This window comes from Orbicella franksi, chromosome 14 (genome assembly GCF_964199315.1).
Source record: "Orbicella franksi chromosome 14, jaOrbFran1.1, whole genome shotgun sequence".
Lineage (NCBI taxonomy): Eukaryota > Metazoa > Cnidaria > Anthozoa > Scleractinia > Merulinidae > Orbicella > Orbicella franksi.
This window is the reverse complement of record NC_138158.1, coordinates 5,667,676-5,682,393: the sequence shown is the minus strand read 5'-3', so window position 1 is coordinate 5,682,393 and position 14,718 is coordinate 5,667,676. Positions and strand designations below refer to the sequence as shown.

At 42.6% G+C, this 14,718-nt stretch overlaps 1 protein-coding gene and 2 pseudogenes across 3 annotated transcripts in view; 1 reads left to right on the top strand and 2 right to left on the bottom strand.

Moving 5' to 3' along the window:
• Positions 1-14,718, top strand: part of LOC145468225 (uncharacterized) — a 54,887-nt gene that overhangs the window by 8,584 nt on the left and 31,585 nt on the right. For all 3 annotated transcript variants that reach the window (XM_081451895.1, XM_081451893.1, XM_081451894.1), the window contains 2 exons: positions 10,090-10,167; positions 10,867-14,691. In XM_081451895.1, coding sequence (XP_081308021.1) covers positions 10,090-10,167; positions 10,867-14,691 — 3,903 coding nt within the window. The remainder of the gene's footprint in view (positions 1-10,089; positions 10,168-10,866; positions 14,692-14,718) is intronic.
• On the bottom strand, positions 5,238-6,248 carry LOC145468603 (uncharacterized; annotated as a pseudogene).
• Positions 6,071-8,947, bottom strand: LOC145468227 (uncharacterized; annotated as a pseudogene).

Here is a 14,718-nt window from a genome sequence, read left to right as displayed (position 1 = left end):
CTTGATTTTTTTAGGCTAATCACATAGAATTCTATGAAAGTGTAAAGATGCTGTTTACCGTTTACAAATATCTGCATTGGTTCCAGAGACATTTAAGCTTGAAAAATGAGTAAAATATGCAAATGAGATGACTGATGACATCATATACTCAACCAAATATTACATCAAGTATATAAAGAGCACTATCTTGGTCAATTTGCAGCCAAAACCATTGAAACTTGGTGGGCTAATAGTTCTATATGCAACACACCTACAAATGTAACAATTTCTGTTTCCATGGCAACCCACTCTTTTCCAGTCCCCTCTAGCCTGATTTCAATACTTTAGTGATTTTACGCTTGGAAAACATTAAACAAGGCCATGAAGTCAACCTAACGTATTTATATGCTTCCTGGATCATGTAGATGAGGCACCATTGGCAAATATCAATATAGAATGCTAAAAGTGGTCAGAAAATCCTTTAATATCGTGGAGGTCTGGAACCCAGTATGTTGCTATGGTAACAAAAATTGTTAAGCTCATACATTAGGCCTCATGCACGATGTTGGTGTACAATTGCGTAACAAAAACGGTCTCACGCTAGATTTCTTATTATTTCTCGTCATTCTTAAAGTCAGTGGTCGTAAAACTTCGCAGAATTAAAGTTCCATCTATGTGTACCTCAAAAAGCGAAATTTTCCGTCTGAAAGAGATTTATTAGAAGAACAATAACAAAATTCCGAAAACAGGTTAGGCAAAAAGTGCCGTTTTTCCCCCATTTTTTGACCAAAACGGAAAGTGCATTATTATAATTTTTAACTTCTTAGTGTGAACAATTCAATTCAAGAAGGTGTCTCCAAAGTGCACCTAAATTTTGCTTTAAAATGGTGGGATTCTTTCATTTGTGATTGTATCTGTCAAAAAAATATGATTGAAAAACTAGCGGGAGACCACGTTTTTAATTTAAAAACTTTGTCATTTTATCGTGCCTTTGTTCGCACGTTTTGAGCACTTTTTTCCTTTTTTGCCTTTCGCGCAAATTTTGCATTTTGCCAATTGCACCTCCGGCATCGCGCATTTTTTTTGCCTTTCAGGCCCACGCTATTTTTGCCCTTTTGTCGTTTTGCTAATTTTGCCTCGTGGCACTTTTGCCGCTAGAGCGCTGGCAAACAACACTGTAATAAAGGCTGGAGTACTTGAGCGGTGCAAAGTACTGACAAAAAGCCGAAGCGAGCATTTTATGATACTTTTAGTGATGCTATTTTCATAGGCGAATGCTCAGTTGAGATTGAACATTATCCTCGCCGATCCTTCTGCAAAGTTGGCGAACAACACCGTAATAAAGGTCAACCAACACATCAATGTTTTGTTTTGTTTTCTCTTCATGGGGAAACCCTTCAATCCCAGTCTAACTCGACTCGTCCATCCATTTCCTTATTTGGACATAATTTGGGCTTGTTGTAAATAACAAAGTGGCCGCGATGAATATGAAATGGACAAGAAGATGCAAGGAACTTGCTTGCTTAGTGCGTGTAAAAAGAAATAAAAAAAGACATAAGATGATTCGTTCTGTCATTTTCTCAAGATCGCCGAGCTGGACAAATATTGGACAAACGTGTGTTTAAAGTTACATCGTTTCCAAATCCTTGGTAAGCATTCTGATAGTGATGTATAGCGTAACTTACTAGGATGTGGCGTTCTCTTATAGTTTGCATTCTGGAGAACTCTTTTCTCCCTTTTTGTGATTCCATTTTTGTGATTCAAAAGAGCTCCTTCAACAATAATTTGCAACGCTTTGCCTTGTGAAACCTGTATTATGATTAAGGAAGCTTACATTTGGAATTGAACCAACTCAGTTTGCTGGACTCGGAATAAAGGCAAATTATGCAAAAAGCCAAAAGGGCGCAATGTTTTTGCTGGCGTGAAAGGCAAAAGCAAAAACCACCAAAAGGAGTAACATGCGCGATTTTGGCAAAAAGTAAAATTTGCCAAAAAGGCAAAAATGGCAAATTGCGCCTGCAATGGGCGCGATAAGAATAGCGTAAAATACGGCCCGATGTGTTACGCTACTTGCGAAGATTAGAATGGAGAGTATGTGTGATTTTGACTCCTTACAAGAAAGGCACAAGCACTTTTGAGACGTAGCTAAGATGGAAGGAAACTACATGAAAATCACTACAAGGTGGTGCTAATTTGAAGAAAAAAAAATTAATAACCTGTGAATTACAGCATTTCTAAAACAAATTTTTGTCCGATTTTTGCTAATTTTGATTTGTACACCAACATCGTGCGCAAGGCCATTACTGATCAGAAGAAACCTAACAGGGAATGCTTGACAGAACGTGTTCTGTTTCCGTTCCACACGCATTCCCGTTCCCGTTCTGTATCTGTTCTGTATGTGTTCTGTATCAGTTCCGTTCCTGTTCTGTATCGGTTCTGTGCTCTTCTGGTCCGGTTCTGTTAACGTTCCATCAGTAAGCGTTCTTGGAACTTGTTTAGAAGAACGAGGTTTCAGAGAACTTGTTTGCAAGATTAGCAACACTCATTTGCATTTCATGAAATAGGTTAAAACTGTCGCCTTTATGCGAGAATATGAAGAGTAAATTTAAATTTTTGGGGTGAAAATATGAGTCCAGTTACTTGAAAAATATGGGAAGATGGTATTGTGACTTCAAGGCCAGTTTATAAATAGTAAGTCTTTTTCCGAAACGATACAAAGCGATCGGTAGTCTGTGTGATTGCCCGAGGAAGGAAGCAGTAAACCAGCTTGCCAAGCACTTTTAACCCAATCGATGAAAATATGCAAGCAACAGACAAACTTTCAGCTCTTGTATTTACACGAATACTTTTAGTGAGATTTAACATTGAAGTATCACTGAAAACTGTGCGGCAAATGCGGCAGAAACTCGGCTGGAGGACGGGAGCGGTACAAAGTACTGACAAAAAGCCGAAGCAAGCATTTTGTGATACTTTTACTGATGTTATTTTCACAGGTGAATGCTCAGTTAAGATTGAACGTTATCCTCGCTGATCCTTCCGCGAAGTTGGTGAACAACACCATAATAAAGGTCAACCAAATCAACGATGTTTGGTTTTGTTTCTCTTCATGAGGAAACCTTTCAATCCCAGTCTAACTCGACTCATCAATCCATTTCCTTATTTGGACATAAGTTGAGCTTGTTGACAATAACAAAATGGCCGCGATGAACACGAAATCGACAAGAAGATGCAGGGAAGGTGCTTGCTTAGTGCGTGTAAAAAGAAATAAAAAAAGGCACAAGATGATTCGCTCTGTCATTTTCTCAAGATTGCCGGGCTGGACAAAAATTGGACAAATGTGCCGCCACAGTGGCAGCCCCGATGCGGAAACTGTGGTGAGAGAAGTTGCCTGGAATGTTTGCGGAGGCCAGGATCTTCCGAAGCGAGTCCGCGAGCAAAGCACACAAAAGAGGCCACCCATTCTGGAACAGGAGCAAAGGACCTGGAACGTCGCCCCTGCTAGCGAGATATGCCATCACTGAGTGGACTGCACAGAGTGGGGACCAGCCAAGGTCAATGTGGATAAAGGCACCTTTCCTAAATGGATCAGTCTTTGAGCCCTTGATCTTTACACGCATGCACGCGGGCGCAGACGGGGAATCCACTGCAATGTCTTGCACTCCTAAATGAAGTGATGGAGAGAAGGTAGCCAGACTGGGCACTGTGAACTCTGAGGTGCAGAAAAAGCCAAAGTACCCAAGGGAGCAAGAACTTGAGGTGATCTGAGAGACGAGGACCCAGAGACTGCCAAATCAGTAACATCAAGTCATCGGTACTAGGCAAGCGGGATGAAGATGAGGAGCCCTGACAGTACTTGATACCGCAGACCACCCTCTGACAGCAGAGACAGTTGGCAAGGGGGTCTGGAAACCCCTGTTCAATGTGGAGTGCTCTAATGCTGGACAAGTAGACCTTAATGGAGGAGTGCTGAATTCGTTTGGCCAAGAAGGTAGCAAAAAGGCACAGCATCCATTCGTCAGCTGGACATGGAGAACCGGAGGAATGGAGCTTACCTAGTTGAGTGCAGAAAGAGATAAACTGTGCTTGGGCCGATTCATAAGATCGACACGTAGAGGGGGCAAGGCCTTGGGTTGAGAAGGAGTGGCACTGCTGTTCTAGGGCAGAGATGTCAAATCTGCCAGGAGTTCGAGGGGTACCAAAGTAAGAAGAGGCTGTGCATCTGGGGCCAAGTGCCAAAATTCCTGCCAATTGAAATGAGATAAGGCATCAGCTAATTCATTGTTAACACCAGGTACATGTTGTTGGTTTTGAAACGTGATGTTAATTCGTTTTTTTTGTCGCAGGAACTTACTTTACCGTAGATGTTATCAAGTAATTGTCACTTTCAAACAAGGCCTTACTTACTTAATCTACTGTGGTTGACCAGCCCTCAGCTGCTATGTCCGTTAGGGAAATAGTCATAACCGCTAGGTTTTGCGTACGTGTTCTCCGGTTAGATATATCCACGAGGTTTTCCTCGGTTAGGTCAGTTCAAGTGCAGATTTCACTGCGTCAACTTCTACTCGGCATTGGGCCATAGTTTCTCTCTACACTGTTCAGTACTCGTCTATTCTATCAAGTCAAGTTCAGTGTGTGTGCAAACCAAAGTGAGTAATCTATTCCTTGTTCTTTAGGGTTAGTTCTTAGGTTTTCTATTTTTTTTTTCTTTCGGTTGAGTTTCCTTTTATTGTTACTAAATCGGTTAGTTCTGTATGCTCGGAATCGCGCTTGATTAGGTCCATATCTCCAATATAGGGTTACTTTGCCATAAAAGTACCGTCCAAGTTACACACCATGTAGCCTATTAATCGTTTTCCAGCCTTCCGTACGATCAGTATAAGTGCCGATTATGTTACACTCCCATGTTACGGGCGTTATTGAGAACGTTAGCAATAGTTTCTTCATTTGTGTTATTTTATCTTTATACTTCGGTATGTTAGTTATGTTAGCTTCTATTTTCGTTATTGTATTTCAGTTCGAAGCGGCATATGGTTTACATCATACGACTTACGGATAAGCTTACGGCACGTGGTTTATTTCTACCTTCATCTTGGCACATGATTCATTTCATTTGAGTTTGTATGGAACATTGATCTCTGTCAATTAAACTCTGTTTACATCGTAGTCAGAAGTTCTTGTCAAGTTTGTTTTAACACTATGCACTGCTATACGCATGTGATTACTTGGATTTTTGGCCTGCTATATTCTGTCTTTGTAATTCACACATGTTGGGAAGAAAAGGAGAAGCTGTGACGAGCAGCGGGAAATAACAGACTGCGCAGCAACTGCATTAGGCAAGGCATTCTTGATGTTCTGGTATTTAAGATGTGGACTATTGCGTCGTTGTCAGAGCGGAACAGGACATGTTTCTTGACCCGAAAGTGTCCCCAGGCATGAGCTGCAAGAACTATAGGGAAGAGCTTGTAGGCAATAGACTGCGGCTGTTGCGACAGAGCCCAGGAGCCAGCAAACCAGTGGCCCTTCATGTACACTCCGTAGCCCATCGAGCCTGCAGCATTGGATGACACTTCAACATCAGCCTCGGGCAGCAGTCCTGGGAAGAGCCAGAAGCTAACGCCGTGCCAATCCTCCAAGAACTGATGCCACCATAGAATGTCCAGATGAAATTCTCGGTTAAGACGAATGGGGTGATCTCTCCTCCGAAAGCAGCATAACAGGTCAATCATGTGGCGTAAGAATGTCCTTCCCGGCCACACAACTTTGGCGGTGTGATGCAAGTGTCCAATAAGGGATTCAAGCTCACGTCTGTTGCACCATTTTCGAGGGAGCTAAGAACCAATGAGATTTTGCAGCGATAACAACTTCTCCTGGGGGAGAGGTGCAACTTGGTTGACAGAGTCGAGCTCAATACCCAAGACAATGAGCACTGTAGAGGGGCCCACGCACTTGCCAGGATGCAACGGTAGACCGAGCCATTGACACACCTCTAGAGCAGTAGCCAGATTCTGTGCACACTGGAGAGACTGGGTGGGGCCTGCAGTAATGAAGTTGTCCAAGTAATGGAGGAGATCTGGAATCTGGTAGGAAGTGACGAGGATCTACTCCACCATGTCTGCAATGGACTTGAAAATAAATGGAGCCGATCAAAGGCCAAAGGGGAGAACCAGGTCCATGTAGAATTGGTCGCGCCACTTCATCCCCAGAAGAAAGCAGTGAGAGGGGTGTACGGGCACATTGCAGTAGGCTGCCTCCACATCATATTTGGCCATGAGGGTGAATTCGTGTGGATCAATCCTGTCATGGACACTAGACCCCCCGGGGAGGAAAGGTCCATGATGAGGCACCACTTCCCTGGTTGGCCTCTTTTGGGAATAACCCCAAAGCTGCTAACATGAAGATTCGCGTAGGGAGGAACACTAAAAGGACCTGCCACCCTACCTAGAGAAACCTCGTTGGCCAAATACTGGTCAACCACAGAGGGATGCTGAACTGTGGATGGCTTGTTTTTCTTCGCGGACTTGAGCTTTTGGGAGGGAAAAAACCCAAATGAAACCCATGGTGGAGTCCATCCAACACAAAATTGACCTACTGCCACTTGGGATGAAACCACAACTCCCAGGCAAACTGCTCTGCCTGCAAAGGGGTCACTGCAGAAACTGGGGGGAGTCTGACTAGGAAAGGAAAAAGAACAGGAGACACAAGTGCCGGTAAAGCACAGCCCCAAGAAGGCGTAAATAGCCCTCCCAGAACCCCCTGAGCTATGCAGATGAACAGACAAGGTAACAATAGACACAATCAATTTTAATAACACGAGAACAGCCACAAATACAACATTTAGTCCTAGATCCCTAAGGGGCATGGCTGAAAACTGGAGACAAAAATACTCAATAATGGAAACAATACAAGAGGGGGTGAGCGAGTCTACACGTGATGGGACTTGCTGCTGGACTGGGGAGGTGGAGAGTCAGGAGAACGCTTAGAGGATGAGCTGGGCTTGGTGGGCGTCTCAGTTGGGCAAACTGCAGCGTGGTGCGGGCCATGACAGCTGGCACATTTGTGAGCAAAACTGCACAATGCTTAGGGAGCTACACAATGACCCCAGTTCCATGATTTACATTATGATCTGCGAAGACGCAGCACTGCGGGGCTCGTTTTGGCCATCCCAAGAATCGCGGGGAGAACGCGAGGACCACCCAGTCGAGTGAAAGCTGAACAGCGTGCTGTTTAGTTGAGACCAATCTGTCAGGTTAGTTGCCGTGGCATTCTCTCTAAACGCTTGGTTGTAGGACAACCAAACTTGACCGGAGAACTGGTGATATGTGCGGAGTATCAGGACTTGATACTGCAGGAGATCTTTCCAGCGATGAGGGAAGTACGACACGATGATAAGGCAGTAAACAGAGAAGGCCTCCAACCATGTAGAAATATCTTTGATGCGCGTCTTAGTTTTCTTCTGCAGAGACATTAGCACAAGGCGCCCATCGAACAGCAACTGAAGCTCAGACTCGGTGAGAACAATGTTCAAGGGCAGCATCTCGTGGAGTTCAACAAACTTCCAGCCATGATCTGACTGCCTAACTTTGCCAGAACGGGGGAAAACCCAGGAACCACAACGAACGGTTGATGCAAGACAGGCAACGGAACCAACGATGTAGTGCTAATGGCGCTCGAGGGAAGAGCCGCATTGACAGTGCTAGAAGAAGCTGAGAGAGCGAGCGACAGAATTGGAGTGGAGAAGGTCGACACAAAGGTAGGGACAACAAAATTATTTGGCCTACCTGAAGCAAGAGGAGTTGCCGTGGCTCGTGGAGAGGATGCAAAGCCAGCGTCAAAAGTGGCAAAAGATGAAGCTTGGGCAGCAAGTTGGCTAGGATTAGCCGGCAGAGCAGAAATGCCTCCAGATATGGCCACACTCGTGGAAGAACTAGAATTAGGACAGCTTGCAACATGCTGGGCTGAAAGCACTTGCTGAACAGCGTTTGCGATGGTGGCCAGAAAGGCGGGAGACGTTGGCGATAAAACAGATAAAGTAATAATGGATGGAGCTGTTGAGGTCACACTAGAATACAGTGGTGTTGAAACCGGTGGTGGAGGAATTTCCTTGGGCTCCAGCATGAGAGAGAAGGCATCGTAAGTTGCCGACTGGTTGTTAAGCATGTTTCTGGTGTGCATCACGTCAAACAGCGACAGAACAAGCAATAGTCAGAGCGAGAATCCGCAAAGATTCGCCAAAATACAAAGCAAATGATCCACAATGATCAGCTGGCAGCACAGCAGGTGCAATGCAATGTGACACAACAGCCCTGCAAATCTCCAGGGGGCCGCCCCGCAAGTCACGTACTGTAAAAGGGGAAACCACTGACTGCATTGGTTTGAGTCTAACTTTGCCTAAATCATGTTTAGCCACATTTAAAGTTACATCATTTCCAAATCCTTGGTAAGCACTCTGATGGCATAACTTACTAGCATGTGTTCTGAAGAACACGTTCTCTTATAGTTTGCGTTCTGGTGAACGTTTCTTTCCATTTTTGTGATTTGTAATCGTTCTGTATCTGTTCCATTTCTGTTCGGTATCCGTTCGGTATCCGTTCTGTACTCGTTCCGTTCATGTTCTTGTACCCGTTCTGTATCCGTTCTGTTCCTGTTCGCAAACACGTTTCCTGTTAGGTTTCTTCTGATTAGCACTGTATTGCTGAGCACCTCTAGTAGAATCTTACTGTAAAAAATCAAACATTTCTGATACAAATTGACTGAGATATCCTTGTTTATCATATATTTGATCAAAATTCGGTTGAGTGTATGACATCATCACTTGGCTAATTTGCATATTTTAAAAACTTGAATATCTCTGGAACAAAAATAGATATTGGAAAACAGTAAACAGCATTTTTACTCTTGTACAGACTACTTGTTCATGTCCTAAAATGGCTCAGATTTGAATGATGCAATTTTCGCCATAGTAGCACTTTAAAACATTGTCTGTTGATGCCAACAATTATATCGTATTGTTTTGAGGCTACACATGCACATGCTTATTACGTACAGACACGATGAAGTGAAGTGAAGTGAAAGACTTTATTTAATGAGGGTGACCCGTGACAGTAACTCAAGGTACTGATAAACTTGGGGCCCTCAGCTTAAAATAATTAGAATGCTAAAAATATATTATTTACAATAAAATGCTAAAATACGATATTATTTACAATAAAATACTTAATTAAGTTACTATTAAAAATGGTTACAAATAATAAACTGGACGTACAATTTCAAACATACTACGAATAATAAGAGTTAAAAAATTCCATTAGTTTTCTGAGAGTTAAGAATGGTATTACATAATTTAGCCTTAAACGATTTAACGGACTTCTCTACTATATTTACGATTGAGTGCATTGGCATGTCTCCAATATTTCTCTTCAGTTGAACGAGGCCAAAAGGAAAATCTTAAAACTTTGGAATGTAGTGTAAGCTTATAGAGGATCAAAGAGCAATTGAATTATTTTTTTTAGTTTATTTATGCATTGTGGGAAGTGCAGTGGCCTCATGGTTAGTGTGCTCGTCTCTGGATTGAGCGGTCCGGGTTCGAGCCCTGGCTGGGGACATTGTGTTGTGTTCTTGGGCAAGACAATTTACTCTCACAGTGCCTCTCTCCACCCAGGTTTATAAATGGGTACTGGCGAACTTAATGCTGGGGGTAACCCTACGATGGACTAGCATCCCATCCAGGGGGGAGTAGAAATACTCCTAGTCGCTTCATGCCACAGAAACCAGGATAAGTTCCGGCCTGATGGGCCACTTGGCTTGCATGCAGACTTTACCTTTACCTATTTATGCATTACCAGTTCCCATGTTGCCTCCAGGCGGGGTATATAACCACAGCATCATGTTGCATACAAAATCACACACTAAGACTTCCCCTAGTCTGCTGTGACTAACCGCTTGTGCTAAAAATAGCCTTGGTGGTTAATTTACTTTTCTAGTTTAGTTATAAAAATATAGTAATCAAAAGTGTTTCACATGACTGAAAGCTCTTTGTACACGCAGGCTGCTTCTTTGTTTGATGGTAAGGTGCATGAGTGTAGTAAATTTTTCTTCTTTTAATCTCTGTAGAAAGCAGAGAGCATCCTTCAAAAGGGGGCAAAAGGTGGCTACCCAGTACTGTTTCTCAACCTGGGGACCATGGCAAAGGTAATTCAATTTTCACTGGTCTGTTTTAATTTCTTGTTCAAAGTGCAATAGAATTCTAAGAAAAGCAGCCCCAGTTACTTTCAGATTTAGCAGGCAAAAAGTGCCGCTGTTTTTGGGAAGCTGTTAATTTCAGATGGTTAGAAAAGGTTTGTACGGTAATTCACAGTATTTTCAGACAAAGCAGATGTGTAACACTTGAAATTAAAAGTTCCATTGATGTATGTTTCTAACTACCCACATAAACAAAGCAGACTGTAACAACAAAAAAGGCATTAAACATTGTAGAGCGAAAGTATAATGGTTGCTTAACTGTTAACACTATAATAATGATACATTTTCACTCTGCTGCTAGACAAATACAGCAAAAAAATCGTAGTTTCAAGAACATTTTGGAGTTGTTCAGTAGTGCAGTCAGGCTGTTCCATCCGCATTGCGCTTGAGTTTAGTGGCTTGTTCAAAGGGCCACAACTTTTGGGTGGGCTGTTATTTTCGGGGTACCATTACCTTCGGGTTTTAATAGGAAGGTAAAAATTAACGCCTTGGGGGATCCGTTATTTTTGGGGAGGGGTGTTTCGGAATTGTACAGTCTTTAGAATTGTTCACTGACTTGGTGGAGCAACATCTTTTTTAATGTGACAATTTCAGCACAGCATAATAAAAGTTGTTTCTGACTCTAGAGTAATTGTCATTCCATTCCAGGTAAATTTAGTTCTCGTCCTTTCCGCGAACTTCTGAAAGATGAATACATCAGACGTTCTAAATTGAAACCACTTCTTTGGGAGAACACCATCCAATTGCCTCTTGATGAAGTGTACACCCGGTTGGAAGTCAAATGGAGGAGAACAAGTAATTTTCAACTCACAGATAAAGAGATACATATGTTTGAAATTTTTAACCTTAACAAGCAAGAGGAAAAATTGGGCTGGCATCGAAGACTCCGCTCTATGTTTGGGAAGGGGAGTCAAGAAAAAGCCAGAATGGTGCTTGTAGAGGGAAGCCCTGGCATCGGCAAGACAACTTTCTGCTTAAAAATAGCAAATGATTGGGCAAGACGTGCAATACCCAAGAAGCATGATTTTCCTGTGTTCAAGCTGATGTTACTTCTGAAGTGCCGCGACATGGATAGAGATGTAATGCAAGCTATTGACGATCAACTACTACCCGAGGACATGACAGAAAAAGAGAAAAAAGTGCTACTGGATTACATCAACAATGAGAAGAAGCAGGACAAGATTCTTATAATCTTGGATGGCCTTGACGAGTTACCAAAAGTAGCAGAGCAAGCTGTTGATAAGCTGTTGAGAAGAAGAGTTTTGTCACGCTGTTCTGTTTTAGCCACCTCGCGTCAAGAGAAGGGAATTGAAATTCGGCAACGCCATGTCTTTGACACCCTTTTGCAAATTAATGGGTTTACCATTGAAGATGCTTCTGAGTACATCAGAAGACATTTCAGAACTGTTGGTCGATCACAAGCAGATTTGTTAAAAGGAAAATGCCTCATTCAAGCTATTAAAGGAAACATTTTTCTACATGCATTGCGAAACAATCCACTAAACTTACTTCTTCTTTGCATTGTTTTTGAAGACCATGAAGGGGAACTGCCATCAAACCGTACCAAACTTTATCAGATCATTTATCGCTGCCTGCTGGGAAGATTTTGTTCTAAATATGATATTTCATCAGTTGACAAAGATGACAAAACGAAAACAGATAATGAAGCCAAAGAAGATGATGAAGCGAAAGAAGATGACAATGGCTTTGCTTTGGAGAAACAATGTGAAGATCGCACACTCGCACTGGGACAGTTGGCGTGGAGATGTCTCCTAGAAGAACGCCCTTCTTTCCAACAAAAGGAACTGGCCAAGCTAGAAAAATCAATAACCAATGGCAAAGGTGTCTCAGCTGCTAAAGTGGGTGTTGTTTTCATGGAAGCCAGTGTTAAGAAGCTCAATCCAAAACATGAGTATCACTTTCTTCACAGGACATTTCAGGAATTCTTAGCTGCCACTTACCTAGTACAGTTGATGAAAGAAAATATCAGCATTTTTGATAAGTTTCAATTAAACAAGAGTGATATTACTAATAAATACCGACAAGTATTTTTGTTTGCTGCTGGTATTCTGGGCAAGGATGGAGCCATGTTTTTCAGTCAGATTGGAGAGATTCTCTATGGGAAGAGGTACTGCCATTGTCTTGGAGGAGATGGCCTTTTCATATTTGAACTTTTGAGTGAGAGTGGAGCTGCCAATAATTTGGCGATGGTTGTTTGCCGTTCTATTAGTTTACCTCAGAGTTTAAAATTGAGCTTCAAAGATCAGGAAACTTTAAGACTAGTGCGATATGCATGCAAAGCCTCCTCACATGCCAGTAATATGGAACCATGGTGGCTTCATAAACTGAGCCTAACTAAAGCGCATGCTCTCGACGAGGACAGTGCAAAGGATTTGTGTGGCATTCTAGAAAACAGTAAAACTTTGAAAGATCTTGTTATTTCTACTGACATGATAGGTCTATTGGCAAGCACTCTGTTGGAAGGTTTGTCATCTAATTCGTCCCTGTCTTCCTTGACTCTCAAAACATTTAAGAGTATTCCCGCAGATGTGGCTGACAAGTTGGGAACAGGATTGTCATTATGTAATTCACTAACAACTGTAAAGTTGAAACTATTTAGTTACAGTGATGCTTGGGCCCGTGATGTCAGCAGCACTGGATTGTTGAAAAGCACACAATTGGAGTCAGTCGACCTGGAGTATTTCGGTGTTCCAGATAGCACAGCTGTTCATGCTTTTAAACTGTTGTTATCCAAGAGATCGCTCATCTCTTTCTCATTGACCCTTTTTGGCGATATGGAGGACTGCTTGGCTTCTGCTTTAAGTGAGGGACTTTCAGAAGAAACCACTTTGAATTCTTTCACTGTTGTCATCCATGGAAGTCTAAACAACCATGGGGCCACTTTGCTTGCAAACGGGTTTCTACTGAACAGAACTTTGCACTCTCTGGCGTTAAAAGTTCTTGGAGATTTGCCAGAACATTGGATAAGAGTAGTTGATGAGATTCACAAATTGACAGCAACTAAGTCTTGGAAATCTCTTACACTCCATCCAAACATGAAAGGTAAATTTGTAGATGCTCCATCTTCCCTCCTTGATCCGATCTCAAGAGTTGGCCACTTAGAAAAGACCTTGACCATAAATTTGTGGGGTGAGTTGAGTATCCATAACGTAGACACCCTTGGCAGTCACTTACCACAAACTTTGCCATTATCCAGTCTTACATTGAATGTCAATGGTAAAGTGAGCGATAGGGTTGCTGATTGTCTGGTAAACTTTTTTGTCGCTAACAATGTACTCCTTTCACTGACCATTAACCTGAGTGGCAAAATTACAAATTGTGGACAAGCTGCCCTGCAAAGGTTACACAGAGAAGGTCAATTGCAGTCTTTCATTCTAAACGTGGATGGTTTGGTGACAGAAGACTGGAAATGTTTAAGTGCTCAGAATAAATGTAAAACTTCATCTGCTCTTCCAATTGACATCAGTAACTTCACACCGAATGAAGTGAAGGAAATCATCTTAGGAAGCAAGTCACTTACTGAGTTGAGTTTTGCCTTAGACAGCCACATTCATTTAGTCCACAACTACACTGGCACAGAATTTGAACACAGCTGGGGTTACGGTCTGGATGAAGGTTTGTCGCAAAATAAGTCATTGACTAAATTCAGTCTTGAAGTAAACGATCACACTGACACATCACGCATCTGGGCAGATGGACTGGGTGCAGGTTTGTCAAGTAACAAGTCATTAACTACATTCAGTCTTACAGTCCACAGCTACCCTGACACATTAGGCAGCTGGGGGTATGGTCTGGGTCAAGGTTTGTCGAATAACAAGTCATTAACTACATTCAGTCTTACAGTCCACAACTACGCTGACACATTAGGCAACTGGGGGTACGGTCTGGGTCAAGGTTTGTCGAATAACAAGTCATTGACTACATTCAGTCTTACAGTCCACAACTACAATCACACAGGAGGCTACTGGGGAGACATTCTGCATCAAGGTTTGTCACATAACAAGTCATTGACTACATTCAGTCTTACAGTCCACAACTACGATCACATAGGAGGCCGCTGGGGAGACAGTCTGGGTCAAGGTTTGTCACGTAACAAGTCATTGACTACATTCAGTCTTACAGTCCACAACTACGTTGACACAGGAGGCTGCTGGGTAACTGGTTTGGGTCAAGGTTTGTCGGATAACAAGTCATTGACTACATTTAGTCTTACAGTCAACAACTATGCTGACATGGAAGCTAGCTGGGAGTTCGCTCTGGGTCACGGTTTGTCGAATAACAAGTCTTTGACTACATTCAGTCTTACAGTCCACAACTATGCTGATGCAGAAGGCAGCTGGGGATGCAGTCTGGGTCAGGGTTTGTCAAGTAACAAGTCATTGACTACATTCAGTCTTACAGTCCACAACTATACTGACACAGAAGGCAGCTGGGGGTACGGTCTGGGTCAAGGTTTGTTGAATAACAAGTCATTGACTA